This window comes from Natrix helvetica, assembly GCF_964273705.1.
Source record: "Natrix helvetica genome assembly, chromosome: 1".
Classification (NCBI taxonomy): Eukaryota; Metazoa; Chordata; class Lepidosauria; order Squamata; family Natricidae; genus Natrix; species Natrix helvetica.
Genome location: NC_138548.1, coordinates 272,833,634 through 272,851,428, shown reverse-complemented (window position 1 = coordinate 272,851,428; position 17,795 = coordinate 272,833,634). Strand labels below are relative to the sequence as shown.

Below are 17,795 nucleotides of genomic sequence, written 5' to 3'. Positions count from 1 at the left end.
GAAGAAAAGAATGAAAAATGCATGAATGAAGATTTGCTCGGGCAATGTTGGATGCAGCCCAGAAATACAATTTAAGGAAAAAGGATCTCATTTAATCTTTTCTTTCAAAATACATGAGATTGCTATCCATGAGCAGCTTTCTCGTTATTACCAGAATTAAAAACTAACAGTGGTGAATAACACATTTTTTTCTCCTCTACTTAAACTTCCATTGACCCAGAGCAATGCCCTCTTACATGCAGGTTTGGTTTCCCCGGCACTGAAAATCTCTTATAACTAGGAACTCCAAACCTCTTTAGTGGTAAAAACAAAACAAACAGAGAGATAACATGAAAATCCAATTTCTTTTATATTTAATTCTTAACATAAAAGTTATCTGGGCAGATGAAAATGTAGCATTCATCAAATTAACCTACTCCCACCCCTGCCTTCTAGAATCTGGGCAATTATCCCATAGCTCTTAAATAAATCAGCCAATTTCTGTCTGAGTGCTAAAGCATTCATATCAATGACGAAAAATGAATTGCCATTCAAGATTGCAGCAGAACTTCTACGGGTAGATAATGTGCAGGATTATGCACCAATTTCTACTCATTTGACGTATTTTTTGTTATTAAAATGGGCTGAAAATTGAACCCTGACCCTTATGGATAAAATTAGCAATGCTCTGGGTTTGTTATCCTGTAGCTACAACGAAGCACAAGAGCATCTTTCTTTCATCCCAATTGTCCTACGGTGCAAGAAACTGATATCCAGAAAATTGTCCTCTGAGGTAAATGGTAACCTTGATAAATAACCAACCCTTAAAGGTTTTCATGATGAAAGACTGTGCAAGCTAAAAAACTGTGCAAGCTCAATTATAGAGTCTAATGGTGGTTTAGGTTTGTTTTCCCAGAAAAAAAATGATTTCTGACAAAAGAATGAAAAAGTCTGGGTCACAGAAGTCAATTACCTCTCTCTGGAAAAAAGGAGAAGAAAAATCTACTTCAAAAGAGCAAGAACAATCTCCAAACCAGTTTTGTTGTTTGAAGGACTGAAGATGACAGCCGCTCAAAGAAGGTTTCTTTCTAAAGTAGCATGGTCCATACACAAAGCAAAATGAGGTAAAAGAGAATGCAGCAGTGATACAAAGACTGAGTGAGGAAGACGGGGGATTTCTGTAAATGCTGTCTTATTTAACAACAGCAATAACAACAGTGTACAATTGAATGCAACCTTTAAGAAAAGATGAGAAATTCAAGCCAGGCGAAAGATTGGACTGTCTCTCTGAATGAATAAATCCATTTCACATTCGCCTTCGGAATGCTTAAAATGACCCTCCGAGCAAACCGGAAATCACTTCCGGTTTGCTCGGAGGATCGTTTTAAGCATTCCGAAGGCTTCAGGGAACCCTCCGGACGGTCTCTGAAGCCTTCGGAGTGCTCAAAATGACCCTCCGAGCAAACCGGAAGTCACTTCCAGTTTGCTCGGAGGGTCGTTTTGAACCCCTCAAAGGCGTCAGGAAAGCCTCTGGACGGTCCCTGAAGCCTTCGGAACGCTTAAAACAACCCTCCGAGCAAACCGGAAGTCACTTCCGGTTTGCTCGGAGGGTCCTTTTAAGTGTTCCGAAGGCTTCAGGAAAGCCTCTGGATGGTCCCTGAAGCCTCTGGAGGGTCTCCGGGGGGGGGGCAGGGGAGGCTCTTTTTGCCCTCCCCAGGCTCCTATAAAGCCTCTGGAGCCTGGGGAGGGCGAAAAAAGCATGTTAAAATGGGGGGGTTGTTGTGCGCCCATGCGCACTGGGGGGGTTGCAATGCATTATGGGTGCAGCACGCCCGCACCCGACCCCACTGCGCTCCCCCCACTTGTGGCACGCAAGCCAAAAAAGGTTCGCCATCGCTGGCCTATATGGAATCTTTTCCTTCCTCCAGGGGATGAAAGGAGAAAAGCTATTTCTCTTGCTTTGCATAAAAGGATATGTCACCTATGCCAAAACAAAGATGACTTTGAAAGTGCTCCAAAAAGAAAATCTCCCAAGGAATTCTCCAGCCACCCAAGACTCCTTAAACCAGTGTTGGTGAACCTTTTCGGCCAAGCATCCAGGCAGGCAGAAGCATCCAGGCAGGTGGGTGGAGCCTCCCACCACCAACACTACCGGTTAGGTCAAACCGGACCAAACCAGGAGCAGCCCATCTCTGGTGCAGATGTAAGAATGGATCAATCAAATATCAATATCTAGAAGCTCAATCAGTGAAGAAATTAAAACTAAAACAGTAAGACAACAATCTGAAAATCTATGGAGAGGTTCCTATACATAGCACATTCAATGATCTTTAAACATATTTCTGAGCTAGAAGAGTTCTGTAAGGAAAAATGGAAAATAACCTCCTAAAGTACAAACAGAAAAAAATATATTAAATGACTACAAGAAACATTTGAGCACTTTTTCTGCAAACAGAGATGTTAAAAAGCATGTAGGCAAAGTGTTCCTGATTAAGGAACCATCACAGAAAAAAAAAACACTGCCTAACCACTCTCCAACCAAGACTGCTAAATATAAACAAACTCTATTTCCCCTTGCATTGATGATGTTACCCAGGCTGGTAATGAAATGTCTGCAAGAAAACAACCAAGCTCAGACAACATCAAGAATCCCATATTTAGGTTTTCCTAGGAACTATGAGGAAATGCTGCTTATAGTATCTGTGTACTTAGTACAATCTTCTTACTTGTTCTACTTGTTCCTTATAGAAGATGTGTTTTCTCCCCACATTTTTGTTTTGTATGATCCTTTGTATGATCCCTCCCCGCTCCCCCAAAAGGGTAACAAAAACATTCCATTCCATTTTGAATCTTTAAAAAAATATTCCAATTTTAGACAGAAATCTTTCTGTACTGAGCCGCAGTAAAATGACAATAGGTGGAAAAACAAGAATGCTCTGGAGACAAGTGTTGACTCAGCTGTAATTCATTGATTGGGTTCCCCTTTATGTTTTCTCTGGCAAAGGTCAACAATAAATAAAATGTATTTTTCAAGTATTCTTCCGCTCTTCCAGAATTAAGTGAGGAAACTTTAATTCATAATTTGCCATGCAACCACTATTTAAATCCCCTGGCACCAGTGCTTTACTCACTTTAGACTTCTCTTGATGAAGCTCAATTTGAATATCCGTCAGCTTAGTCCTGAGATCTTCATTGGCTGCTTGTAAGGACATAATCAGTACTTCAGGCTTTTCAGCCTTGCTGCGTGCTTTTTTGGACATGGCTGTTTGCAATTGCGAATCTGTGTGTGAGAATCCTTTTTCAAATTGAAATATCCATTTTTTTTTATTTCTTTCCATCCAACATGTTGTGGCATCTGCAAGGTGACATTACATCTTCTCATTAGCTCCTTGGGCAGTCCTGTCAAAAACGATACAGTATATTTGTTAGTAAAAATGAAATGACTGACAACAAAGAAAAGGTCATTATTAGTTTGCAAAATTCACAGCCTGGGACTTCATCCAAGTATCCATTTAGGCCTACCCTGCTTATCTTTATAGTATCATCCAAAGTAAGCTGGGTGTTGCTGTCTATTTGGGTGAATAAACGATTTTGAACATTTGGTCTTTGGAAGAAATATTGCCCCTACTGCAAAATGTTTTCTACAGTAACATTTTATTTTTGACTAAAGGAAGGACTAGTGGACTTCCTGCTGCACCAAAACTAATCTTGTTCCTTTCCACAGGATCATCCCAAATGTGTTTTTTCAAGAGGCAACGGGACTTTCTGGTTATTCTTTGAAGACGTTTCGCTTCTCATCCAAGAAGCTCCTTCAGCTCTGAGTGGATGGTGGAGAATGGACTGATATAAAACCTTCCATTCCCCACCATCCAGTCAGAGATGAAGAAGTTTCTTGGATGAGAAACGAAACATCTTCAAAGAAAAACCAGAAAGTCCCATTGCCTCTTGACAAAGCACCTTCGGGACAACCATGACATGGATGACTGAGAATTTCCATAGACACTCAGCATGGGATTAGCAATACCTCACTTCTGATATTAATAGGGAAATAGAAACAAACAAACAAACAAAACAAAACAATTGATGGCTTCTGTGTCCATATATATTTTTTTCATAATAAATCAAATTGCATTTGTGTCCATGATGTCTCTAAATGTAAGAAAGCCAGTTTGGTATAGTGGTTACACTAGGACAGGGGTGTCCAAACTTGGGAACTTTAAGACTTGTGGACTTCAACTCCCAGAATCCCCCAGCCAGTCCACAAGTCTTAAAGTTCCCAAGTTTGGACACCCCTGCACTAGGAGATCATGAGTTCTCATTCTGCCTTAGGCACAAAGTCTGCTGGTTGAGCTTGGGCCAGTCACTTTACATCAATCCTAGAAATGAGGCAATGGGAAACCACTTGTCGAAGTAGTTTCCCAAGAGAACTGTAGGATCTTATCTCGGCAGCCTTCAAGAATCAGACATAATTGAATGGCAGGGGAAAACAATATCTATGAGTGCAGCAACTTTCTATAACATTGAATCTATTTCAGCATCGTTTTTAGCCTCATGTGTAATCTTCACACGGTATAAATTTCACAGTTGAAGTAGAATTCAGAAAGGCCCACCAAGGAAATAAATATGGTTTTCAGTTACCAAAGAATGTTAAATACAATTTGGATTGATGAAGTTTTTTTAAAAATATATTTTCATCCCTTGATTTTCATTGACAGTCATTTAGCTTTCAGTAAATTATTTGATAGACTTAATTGATTGTAGGCTTGATGAAAGACTGAATCCAGATCTGTGATTTGTAAGAAACCAGCTACATTTACTTGTCATTTTAAAGATATACAGAATGTGTGTTTGTCTATGCACCATCTACGCATGCAGCTGAAGCAATGAATGTACTGATAAAGGGAAGCGATGAAGAAACAGGATGGGAGAAGAAGGGCAAAGGCCAAAAGAGTTCGCGCATCCCGGTTTCTTAACTATGGGGCTTATGTATGCTTTTCTATACATTTCCTCAACTAGAACTAGTCATGTTCCTTTGAAAGATTACAGTTACTAGCTGAGACATCTGCAACAAGGAGGAAAAGAGGGCTGTGACATGTGTGCATTTCGACGTCATACAAGGCTTGCTGCTGCTGATTATCAGTAATAACTTAGAGCACTGTTCTATTCCAGGGGTGTCAAACTCATGTCGTCGTGGCGGCGTTACATGATGTACCAGGACTTTCCCCCCTTTAATAAACTGGGCATGGATGTGGCTAGTGCATGACACATCTGGCCTGCAGGCTGGGAATTTGACAGCCCTGTTCTATTCCTTTAAAAGTTTGTAGCTGAGATAGGGGTGGGTTTTTTGGCACAGTTCAACCTTAGTTTTCTTGCAGACATGAACCACTTCTATTTGCAAGGGGAAGATAAAGAGAAACTTTACCTGCTGTGTCTTCCCCTAGAAAGAGATTTTAAACAAGGGAAAGGCATTCAGATCTTCTATAAATATGGTTTAGCATGAGGGACTACATTATTACACTGACATATTATTCTCTTGGGGAAACAACATAAGTTACAACAGGTTTTTTTTCCAGTCTGCACTTGAGAAAGAGGCACGCTCCAACAGTGGGAAGGGACAAAATTAAATTAGATATGATTTGTGTTCAATTTATACAGTATTAAGTTTAGTTACTATGATCACATGAATCCCTTGTATTTAATTACTTTCCTCATCTGACACATTGCAATTATAATTCTGTGGTTACTTTTAGAGAGGCTTTTGAAGGCTTATAGCTCTGAGTTTCATTTTATTATGAACTCCTATTTTATTGTGCTAGGCCAGTTTGTCCTGTATACTTTGTAATGGAACTGCTGCTTGCAAAGGATTTATAATAAATGATCAGTCATGATGTCAGAATATAATTTTTTCAATCATTTAGAAAGAAATTCATACTCTATGACCGTTATGGCGAACCTATGGCATGCATGCCAGAAGCGGCACACAGAGCCACCTCTCTTGACACGCCAGCCATTGCCTGTTGCTTTTCCAGGTTCTGGCATGCACATGTACCCTGGCCAGCTGGTCTTTGCATGTGCAGGAGCACCGAAAAGCAGAAGAGCAGCTCCCTCAGGTGCATGCACATGCTGAGAAGCTTCTCTTCTGGTTTCCGGTGCACGGATGCGCGCTGGCAGCTGGTCTTCATCCATGCATGCACACCAGAAACTGAAAGACTAGGTGACCTGCATGCATGTGCATGCCGGAAACCAGAAGCTCAGCTTCCCGGTGCGTGCATATGCACCGGGCAGCTGCTCTTCCATTTTCTGGTGCTCCCCCTTACACATGCTCCTGTTTCAGCACTTGGTGCTGAAAAGGTTTGCCAACACTGCTGTATAAGAAGCTTGCTTGATTAAACTAATTTAATCCTTATACTGATGTAGCTGAAATACACTGAATTTAAGTTGATCACTCAAGAAAAAAGAGTGGATAGAAATATATGCTCTCTCACACACATATAGACAAAAATCCTATACAGTGCCCCGCTTCTGCAGTTTGTTAACTGTTTGTCAGTTTCAATTTAAATCATGAAGATTTCCCCCTCTCCGGTAAATATGGATATACAGCACATGTAAAAGAAAGTGCCTCCATTAATTGATGTACTGACTGCATGTTGCAACTACTGTAACTTACAAGTGCAAGATAAATATCCTTGCAGACGAAAAGGCTGCAGTGAGAAGAAAGGGGAAGGGGTGAGAATATGGAGAGAGGAGACGGGAAGACGGAACCACAGAGAGGAGGTCAGGGAGAAGAGATATTCCTTTTAGGCATTACTAAGAGGGCTCAATTTATCTACTACTAGGCAGTGTTAACTAACAGCTATTTATCTCAGTGAATATAAGATCCAATTAACAAGTAACCAGAGTTGGGAGGGGGGAAATTTCCCCTCACTATTTGCGGAATTCGGTAAATTTATTTACTTAATGTTAAGCAATTGTAGCACTTTCCTGTTAGCAATCCTTCCCACCCAGTCAATGCTTAAATCTCAGATACCAGAAAGCAAATCAAAAGAGCTTTTTATGTTTGAAAAACTGTTTGGAAACCTCTGCCGGAGAGAGACTTGTCACAGTTCTGTTACTGTCAACCATCAATATATCCCATTATGGTTAATTAAATGTGCAAAGCCATGCCTTTGTTCAGATTATTTCTAGTGTTGATTTTGTTGCTAGAGAACCCGTGGTTCTAAAGTATGATAGGAGTATCACTGCCAGTTTCTTGTACAGTGTCCTTTTTTTGCTGATTTAGTGTTTTGCAGTGGTTTGGTCTATAATATTAAAGCAATATTCTCTCTCTCTTCCTCATGCTCCTGCACAAATATATTCAGAGAATGAAAGAGAAACAGAAGCAAAAAGAAGATGGAATTTTCGTAGACCTGTGATTCATTGTGTGATGGAAAGGGAAATACTGTACAAACATACCAGAGTAAAAAGGAACAATGGGAAACAAAGGACAATTCCTCCAAGTGATGCTTATTTAAAGCTAGTGGTTTCAGCAGCATTACCAAACTCCATCACAGCAGAAGGTTCTCCCCACAATTTAAATATCCTAACACTGCTGCAGATGGCCCACAGTGCCAACTGTATTCCTGCAATATGAATATTGCTTACTGTGCAGGATGGGCTGTTTTAAGGTCAATCTACTATGAGGGAACATTGGCCCATAAAAGACAGATGTTTGTGCTTCTACAATAAGATAGCTTGGCTATTTGTGCCTGAGGGCATAAAGAATGCTGATTAAACATGTTTGCCAGACAGATGGAATGTCTCAGGGATACCCAGATAGAATGAAGACAAGTGAAAATACACATATGAATGCAGATTTGCTGGATAAAGAGAAGAAGTGGGGGGGGGAGGGAGGGAAGGAGGGAGGGAGGGAGGAAGGAAAAAAAACCCTTTTTATGATCCTGTAGTCCCTATTGGGTAAAGTGTTTGGGCAACTGGATGGAGCTGAGTGTTTACTAGCCGGATGCCCTTCCTGACAGCTATGTGGAGTTCGCAGAAAATATTCTTTTTTTGTTTTGCACCCTAGGAGAGAAACTTCTGCCGTACCTAGGATTGAATTCTCAATCTTCCGAATGGGATGTGAGCATCTTCACAACTAGACCGCCATGCTGCTCTGCATAGAAAACCCCTATGTTATATAAATATGTATTGCTCCGTATAATGCTGAAATCCCTGGACTGTAATGGGCTATAAATGGAATACATAAATAATATTTGTTAACATACATTTTAATGTACGTATCACTTTCAGGAATGTATAGTTTGTATATCATATTACATATTACTAAAACTGTGAATGACAACTAATGGAATAACACATGAAAATAAATTATGCTGAGGCCAACCATGTGGAATATGGAATGTGCCCAATGATCGCAGTATGTCAACTGCAAATTTTTGGTAGATTTGTGATAAAATGTAAAATACGCCGGCTGCTCATTATGGACACAATTAACTGTTTTTGCTTTCTTTCTCATACATAAAAGGAACATGTGGCTTGTGTACTGGAGTAGCTTCAGGCAAAAACTTTCCTGAAAACAATGGTAAAAATAAGCAGGAAGGTCTCCCTCAACCTCCTGCAGTGGAACTTATCTTTTCTGAAGACTGCAAAGCATTTGCAAGGGTGATCAGATACCTTAAGTGTTATTCTGATCCATATTACACAAGAAAGTACTATATTTTTCCTAATTACATAAAATTAGGAGTTGAGAATAAATCGTAGACAATAGAGATGGAGAAGAGAATTGCACTCACTTTTGTAAAAAACAAAAACAAAGGGAAGCAGCAGTGTGTTTGCTGTAACTGTCTATTAATGGATAGTAAATTCAGCTACCATCTATCTTGAAGAGATGTTGACTATATAGGAAACTAGAAATCCACATTGCAGATATGTGACTACTTATAGTGCACTCTACAAAATATGAATTTGGTTTAGAATGGCCTTATTCAGACCACAGGGATTCCTTCAGAGAAGGCAGGCACTTTTCTGCTCGAAGAGATTTACCTGCTTTCCACTACTGTTATTTCACTGCCTCATCATTTTTCAGTAAAGTAGCCTTAATGTCCTCCCCCCCACCTCATAAAAAATAAAATAAAATTGGGGTTTAAACAGTGGATACACGTGGGTTGAGATGAAGGGAAATCATAGTCTCCTCGGGAATATGCTTTATCCCCTGAGGAGTAAGTATTCACAAATGGGGTGCCCCAAAGCCCTAGCTGGAGAAGATGTAGAAAGCTGAAGAAAATTCACCACTGAACATTCTGCTATTCCCCCCAGTCTTTAAAGGTCTGCTGCATGGGGAGTTAAAACCTCAAAGGATATTACACTCCAATCCTGGAGTTGGTTGATCTCTTTGGTTAAAATGGTTGCCTGGTTTCTGGTTTGAGCTACCGAAGCTCCAGTGGGAGACATTATTTGTTTTAAAGCCTTGTGCCTTGAAGCAACAGATACGACAAAAACTATCTTCCTCTCTTATCCTTTGGTATTTCTGTGCCTTCCTACATTTGCCACTGCTCCCTGCTTCTTTATTTTGAGCTGTCCTGCACCTTGCTATTCATTCGTGTATATAAAAGGTAAATTCAATGGAAAAACAACTGCAGATGGGACGCTAGGAAACAAACCAGTGGTGGGATTCAAATAATTTAACAACCGGTTCTCTGCTCTAATGACCTGGGTAGGCATGGCTCGCTGGTCATGTGACTGGGTGGGTGTGGCCAACTCAACGTTACTCACATCAATGGGCACTTTGCCTTAGCTGTAACAATGTAAGGCAGTTTCTGTAAGCAGGGCAATAAAGATTAGGCTAGAAACAACACCAGAATGTTTCCTTCCTGCCTTCCTTACAGGATTAGACCCTGTAAAGTGGAAAAAAACAAAATGAGATTTCTTCAAACAGCCGGTTCTCCGAACTGCTTAGAAAGTTAACAACCGGTTCTTCCAAATAGGTGCGAACTGGCTAAATCCCACCACTGAAACAAACCATTTTCATTGAAGTATTTGTTTATGAAGGAAAGGAGCTCTTTAAGGTTTTTGAGAGTTTGAAATTTTGTTTATTTATATGGGATTCCCATATACTGGGCAATAGGGTGTCACGTCCATAAACTGAACCCTTTCAGAATTTAAGGTATCTCCAGTATTATGACCATTTTCACTTCTCAAAGCCTCAGTTTAAAGCTGACCCATGGTCATCATCATTGTCACCAATCTTGTGACAAGTTTGGGATTAAGGAACAAAGAACATAAAGTGATCATTGGCTCTTTACAGCTGGTCGGGGGCAGGGGGAGAAGGAAAAGCTTCTTTCCCTCCTTTCATAGACATGAGAAATACAAAAATGACAAGCACATCCTCATCCTCGTTATTCTTTGTTTTGGATGTGGGTAATGTGCAGAAGGATCGAACCACTGTTCCCCATGAAGACTCACCTGTGCAGTGTCAAGACAAACCTCAGTCACTGGGGGAATGCAGCAAGAGACCCCTCTACTGGGGAATTGTCTGCCCATAAGTTCTATGAATCATATCGTTTCAGTGTAGCAAGACCAAAATTCAACCTAAATTGAGTGTAGGTGCTACACAGAGCTTTAAAAAAAGGTTTATGTCTCCAGCATTGCTAATATTGTTGGACAACAGAGCATGGAAGCTGTTTTCAACAAAGAATATTTGTATGGAGGTAAAAATTTACCATACTAAACAACATATTTGTTTAGTATGTTTAATTTGCAATCCAGGGGAAAAAAGAGATTCGTCAATTTGCTTTTTACAGCTCTATTCTCCCCTGCTTTTCATGTTTATTTTTCTGCTGTTGTAAAGTTTTAAAATGTAAGGTTTTAAATTAAAACATAATTATTCTAGGCTAAGTTATTAGTGGCAGAGGTTAGTATCAGGTTCCTTTGCTGAATACATACTGAGCATGTTTCTCATTATCACAGAATATAATTAACCTGATTTTAAGACTGAAAATCTCAAATTAAAGTAAATTTGGAATCCAACTATTTCTTATTTATGGATTGTTTTATTTGACCAAGAGACATTTACTGGAAGATTGTTTTCATCAGCTAAGTTGCTAACATGAAATCCATGTCAGATTTTAACTTTTGGTGAAATAATAAGAAGCAGAGAGAAAACCATTGTAGAGTATTAGCAGCTACAGTCAAGATAGATTCTATAGGCCAATTAAAAAAAAACTGAACCAAAACAAAGATAAGACTGTGAATATGCTATTTAGGACTTGGCATGTATTTTAACATGTTATTCAAAAATAAGAGGAAATGTTAAGACAGCATGAGGACAATACAGTAGCATTAATATGTTCTGAAATTTCCCATGACAGTAGATTATCTTTTCAGGTTTAAATAGATTTTTAATCTAAATATTAATTAAGACATATGAACAATGATGCTTGAAATTGATTATTTTCAAACAAACCTGAAAGATAAATAATCCCAGCCAATTGCCATAAAATAGCTATCACACCTTTATTTTTTGGAGCATAATTTCTGGTCCAAAGTTATACAGTTCTAGACTGTAGCATATTGTACTATATTACACATTAAAAACCAAAATAATTTAAAATTAAAATTGTTTTAAAATGTAAAAATATAACGCAAAGTGATGTGATGTGATAAGGTAGGGTAGGATAGGATAGGGTAGGATACGATAAGATAAGATAGGACGCTGTGCTGTGCTGTGCTATCACCCATCTCCCATTTATGACTGCAAGACTGTAACTGTTGCTTGTATCCTTACGATTTATATTGATATTGTTTCCTGATAGCTTATTTACTATCATTAAGTGTTGTACCATATGATTCTTGACGAATGCACCTTGTCTTTTTATGTACATTGAGAGCATATGCACCAAAGACAAATTCCTTGTGTGTCCAATCACACTTGCCCAATAAAGAATTCTATTCTATTCTATGCTATGCTATGCTATGTTATGCTATGCTGTTATATATGAATCTTATATTTAGAGTCTTTCTTAAATGGTTGCTTAGTTGGAGCTTAATTGTGGCAGCCCCTGTATATTATTCAGCTCAGCTTCTCTCAGTATCCCCAACTGGGCCACAGGATGCAATTTACAGTCTCAGCTACAACTATGTCTCTCCTGGCATAAAAGGCCAAGAAGCATGACATGGGCTGTATGTTATCATCTCTTACTGTTAGCGCTTCATCCTTCAATGCCTCTTGTTAAAAGATCTCTGAGAGTTCCCATTATAGATCTATTTCCTGGGGCAGAAAATGCTTCTGGTACCATTTTTATCAGGCCAGTAACTACATCCTCCTGGATAACCATTAAATCGTGGATGAAGTGAGGCAATTGAAAAATCCTGAGAATGTATTTGCTACAGGCAGACAGGGAGAAAAGTCTTCACTCAAATCTCTCACTTCAAAAGCATTAGATTTCCCAATGATTTATCCAGTTCCAAAACTGTTATATTATTAAGACATAGCTTAGGTCAGGGGTGTCAATCCCAAGGGCCGTGGGCTGGATTTGGCCTGAGGGATGCTTATAACTGGTCCACAGGGCTGCCCGGGAAACAGTGAAGGACAGGCCCACAGTGCCACTGCCAGCAAAAATGGAGCTTGGGAGGGCTGTGTGTGACCCTCCCGAGCTCCATTTTTGCTGGCAGAGGGTTGCAGGAGGCCATTACAGCTGAAAACGGAGCTCGGGAGCCCATTTTCGCTGGCAGAGCGCTCAGGCCACCACAGGCGACCCCAACACAAGTGACATCAACCTGGCCATGTCCATCCTGGCCATGCCCACCTTGGGCCGCCAAGGTCAAACACAAATCGAATTTGACACCCCTGGCTTAGGTGGTCAGGTCTTAAGGTCCCCTTTTCTCTAAAAGTTTGGAAACCTGCTTCAAATTTATTTTCCGTACTAGAATCTTTGCTTCATAATAATAATAATTTTGTTCATCAGAATGTATAAAACTGCCTGCCTTTTCTTCTTGGGGCAAAACTTTCCTGGTAAATCTTTGTTGTAAACCTGGGTTTACTAATTTTAATCTAATACTGAAAGGTCACAACACTCAATTATCTTTGAGAGTTTGGCTCATTTGAATATGGATTTACCCTCCTAACGTGACTGTCTACTCCTTTAAGGAACTACAAATAGTATATAATAACTGGGGAGAAACTCCAATTTATGAATCATTCAAATTCATTTAATTATCTTGTTGTCATGAATATGAATATATATATAATATTTTGTATGCACTGGTAGAAAAAAGATAGGTATGCTCATTTTTCAGTTGCAGTTATGAGGACATGCATCCAAATTTGCCTTGGTAATTAAGCTTATGCCATAATGCCTGCAATTTATTTAAAACCACTGTATCACTGCCATCCCACCCATCCTAAATTTATTATGCCCCCAATATTTTAAATTTATAGTCTGTACTTGTATATAAATGAAACTAAGCTCCATACGTTTGTTTATATTATTCTGTTGGAAGCAGGTTGAACATTTTCTCATTGAATCTGCTACTGTTCCCTGATTACTTTTTTTTTTAAGGTTCACAAACTTTCCACGAGCTGTTAAAAACCATCTCAGACCCAAAGGAAAGCGGGACTTTGTTTTATGCCATACAAAACGTTGGTTCCTTTTACCTCCCACTTGAAAGCATTGCTTCAAGCAATACAAGTGCCAGAATAGATTCTGCTAAGCAAGCAAACTCTTGCTTTCATCAGCCGCTGAAGATATGCTCTGATTCTAAAAAGATCTTTCCAGAAAGTGATGCTTCCATGTTTGTGGCAAGAGGGCCTAGAGGTCAGGAGATTTCACGTAGAGTACACATAAATAGTTCCACATGATTGGGAGCTTTCCACTGTCAGACCAAAGCTCAGAGGGGAGCATTTGCATGTAGAACTAGCCTTTTAGTTGCAGTCCACTGGAGTGTAAGATGGAGATGTCTCTTATGCCCACAGCACAATTAAGAGAGAACAGCGGCTTCTCATAAGTTCCCATGTGTTGAACCTATAGCAATGATGCTTTTCAGAATTTATCTTCTGTATGATAACTGTATAAAGCAATCACTGAAAAACAGAGAGCATGCATGTTTTATCAATGAACAGATTAATATTTCTCTTTGTGCATTAGCCATCTCTTTGTTTTATCTGCTTATTAAGATATATTCAGTCCTACTCTCAGCTGTCTTCTCTTATCAACAACTATTTCCAACAGTTTGGCAGCCAAGCTGTGATTAGTAGCGGTCTGACCCATTTGTCAATCACTGCCATAATTAATGGAACTGGAATTGATTCTTCTGACTAACTCAGACATGCTAAATGTTTTTCTTTTTCTCCTTGGCAAGGTCATAGACGAAAGAATCCCCCAGTGATAGACATTGGGTTTTACTTTTAGCACTTAGCACTTAGACTTGTATATCACTTCACAGTGCCTCTCTAAATGTTTTAAAGAGTTAGCATATTGCCCCTAACAATCTGGGTCCTCATTTTACCAACCTTGGAAGGATGGAAGGTGAGTCAACCTTGAGCCGGTGAGAATTGAACTGCTGAATTTGTGGCAGTTGGGAGTTTGCAGAATTAGCCTGCAATACTGCATTCTAACCACTGCACACTCTACTTTTGCAAACACTTCATGAGAAGTCAAGAATAAAAATATGATGCTCCACGCAGGACCATTATACAAGGAAATCTCGACAGGTAAAGGAGTTAGGCAGAGCTGTGTCTTGGCCTTGTTTTCGTTTAAACCTTATATAAATCTAGTGTCAGCTCTAGCTAAATTGGCAAATTACCCTACCACCACCGTCAGCACAAATGACACACAAACATATTTTGTCTTTTCAATACGCACATTATTGTGCAATTTTGGCAGGCTGAGGAGAGTCTTTCAATTCCCTGCAGAGTTCTTCACAGAGGAAATTCAAGGGATCAATTATCCCTGGTCTATGCAAACATTTCATAGGTTGGCAGGTTAAATTATTAAACTATTTGGAATAATATGTCATGTCAAAAGGGTCAGGATATTTAGAATGTATAAAATTATTGATGGAGTCCTTCCAAATTCAGGTATTACAAAGTGTAGCAAATGCTGTTCTTTGGTTGTAACCTAAAATACACAAGTTCAAACCTATTGGGCTCAGTAGTCAGAACTACTGATTGAAAATAAAATCTATTGGATTGGTCCCTCTAATTTCCTTCAATAACTTCACAAGTAAATGGGAAAGTGTTATTCTACATAAGTTGAATTACTGTAATGAGGATATTCATAGGGAGTAACATGACCCTTAGACTATGATCATGCCACGACCAAGTTCAGGTAGACAATAACAGATATAGAAAGTCAGAAAGCCCAAAACTGTTGCCTTCAGGGGTTTAGCTTGGTACTTACTCTCTTAACACAATACACACAAAATACAATGCAGAATATACAGAATACAGAACAATATCCATACAAAAAGCCAAATAATTACTGAAGGACAAAGAAGCCCACATTCTAGAAACACCAACCCAATATAGAAAAAAGACAATCTGATCAAAAGAATCCGAACCAAGAAAGGACAAATCACAAAAAATGAACAGTGGCAGATGAAACACAGTGGACCCATCCATCCACACTTCTGTGGACACCCCGAAATACACAAACCCATCATACCTCTTTATCAAATCGTATCATTACCCCAACACACAACATAGTCAAAGAACTTACAAACTAGCTTGGCTATTCACAGGCAGTATATTCTAACAACTCACCTCTATAGTGCCTCCAGAAAATGAAAACCCCCAAATAGAGTATGAAATTATGGATTCATTCAATATCACAGCTCTCTTTAAATCCATAGACTCAGAACTAACTAGTGAAATAATCCATGGCAACAGTGAAATAATCCTACACACTAGACCCACCATAGCCAAATATACTAAGACTGAAATACCCAGAATCATGGACTTCATTAAACTCTGCCTACTTTCAGGTTGATGGACAAAAATGCCAACAAATCAGAGGAACACCCATAGGATCACCATTCTCATAATATAGCAGAGATAAAGGCAGTGACTGGAAACTCTAGCATTCCTGTGTATTCTATCAAGAGTATATATCCAGTATATAGCTGAACATATTTATCATCATAAAAAACAATTAGAAAGGACACATGAAACAACCAACAACATCCTTGAAAAATTTGTAAAAATCAATAAAACTTTACAATAAAAAATAGATTATGCTCTTTCAAACAAACAAATAAAAAAAGGAAACAACCAACAGCATCTTTAAAGGAGTAAATACACAAGAGGAAAACAACAGCACACTACCTTTCCTGCCTATCCTTATCAAGAGCTGTGTAAGAACATTATTCAGATGAATATAGCAATAGCAATGGCACTTAGAGTTATAATGCTTTACAGTCCTCTCTAAGCAGTTTACAGAGTCAGCATATTTTCCCCAACAATCTGAGTCCTCATTTTACCAACTTTGGAAGGATGGAAGGTTGAGTCAACATTGAGCTGGTCAGGATTGAGGGAATCGAACTCCTGGCAATGTGAGCAGAGTTAGCCTGCAGTACTGCATTCTAACCACTGCACCATCACAGCTCTTAATATAAACACACTGCAGCAACCCAGAACACCAGAGAAAGGAAGAATGTTGTATAGGGAGAAACAAACTGCCTATACAACATCTTCCAACAAAATGGATACCCGTACAATCTTACCTTCAACCCACTGTAGCAGAATCAATGCAAGTGATGAAAAGTATATACCAAAAAGCATCTCAGAAACAACCAAAAGGTTATTTTCAACATATGGCATCACTGTAGCATATAAACCAACTAACACCCTCAAAAATATCTTAAAAGACCCAGTAGCCGAAGGAAAAAAAAAGGGAGTCATGATATTTGTGCACATTATTTAATGCCATTATTAGTAAATTGCCCAGGCCAACCAGATGAATGCTATTTCTGGTATCTTTTGTCTGACAGAAATGATACAGTTATTTTGAATGTTCTAGAAACTGATGCTATAGATTGCCTGTAGATTTGGGGAAAGGGAGAACGGGAATTGACTAATTCCAAGAGTATAAAATCTGTGGTTTTATTTATGTTATTAGATATAATTTGAGTAAATTTTATGAAATATACACATTCCTGTGGTATAATATACATATGAAACCCCAAATACTAGAATAATTTACCCCATTTTCAGTTACATACTTACTGGATTAATACATTCAGTTAGATATTTTAGATTCATTTTTATAGGTTAATAGGATTTAGTAGGATTATAGTCTTAGTCATTTGGCTTAGTTTTAGAGATTTTTGTTATATTTTATTTATATTTGCCTGACTGTTTTATTATGCTGTATCGTATGCTGGTATTTGACTGAGTAAAGCATTTTCTTTTTGCCACAGCTTTTGCCACATCTTGATAACTTATGTGAGTATTGCATATCCACATCATGTCCCATCTTGCCTTAGGAAAAATAATCTTCAAAAGGCTTGGAAAATTAGGATAGGCACTTATGGTTCTTACATGTTATTGTAAGTATTAAATTCTGATTGAAATCTTATTACCAAGCATGAATTTTTCACAACTCATCTAATAGAGATGCCCTAAACTTTGAAACTGCCTGGCTCTATAATGCCTTTAGAACAATGGGGCCCAACGTTTTCAGCACTAAGGACTGGTTCTGTGAAGAGAGGTTTTTCCAAGACAGAAGGGAGTATGTTTTATGTGCTTTCTGCATCCCATGGACGGGACTTTGCTTGTTTGCGTGGCCTGGGTTTTGACATGCCATTGCCTGGTGCTGGTGTAGGTG

The 17,795-nt window shown here is 38.9% G+C and overlaps 1 protein-coding gene across 2 annotated transcripts in view; it reads right to left on the bottom strand.

The window, feature by feature from the left end:
• The window catches only part of JAKMIP2 (janus kinase and microtubule interacting protein 2), a 93,462-nt gene that overhangs the window by 47,592 nt on the left and 28,075 nt on the right, over nucleotides 1–17,795 (bottom strand). For both annotated transcript variants that reach the window (XM_081937852.1, XM_081937851.1), the window contains exon 2: nucleotides 3,111–3,378. In XM_081937852.1, the coding sequence (XP_081793978.1) occupies nucleotides 3,111–3,317 (207 nt within the window). In that variant the 5' untranslated portion in view covers nucleotides 3,318–3,378. The remainder of the gene's footprint in view (nucleotides 1–3,110; nucleotides 3,379–17,795) is intronic.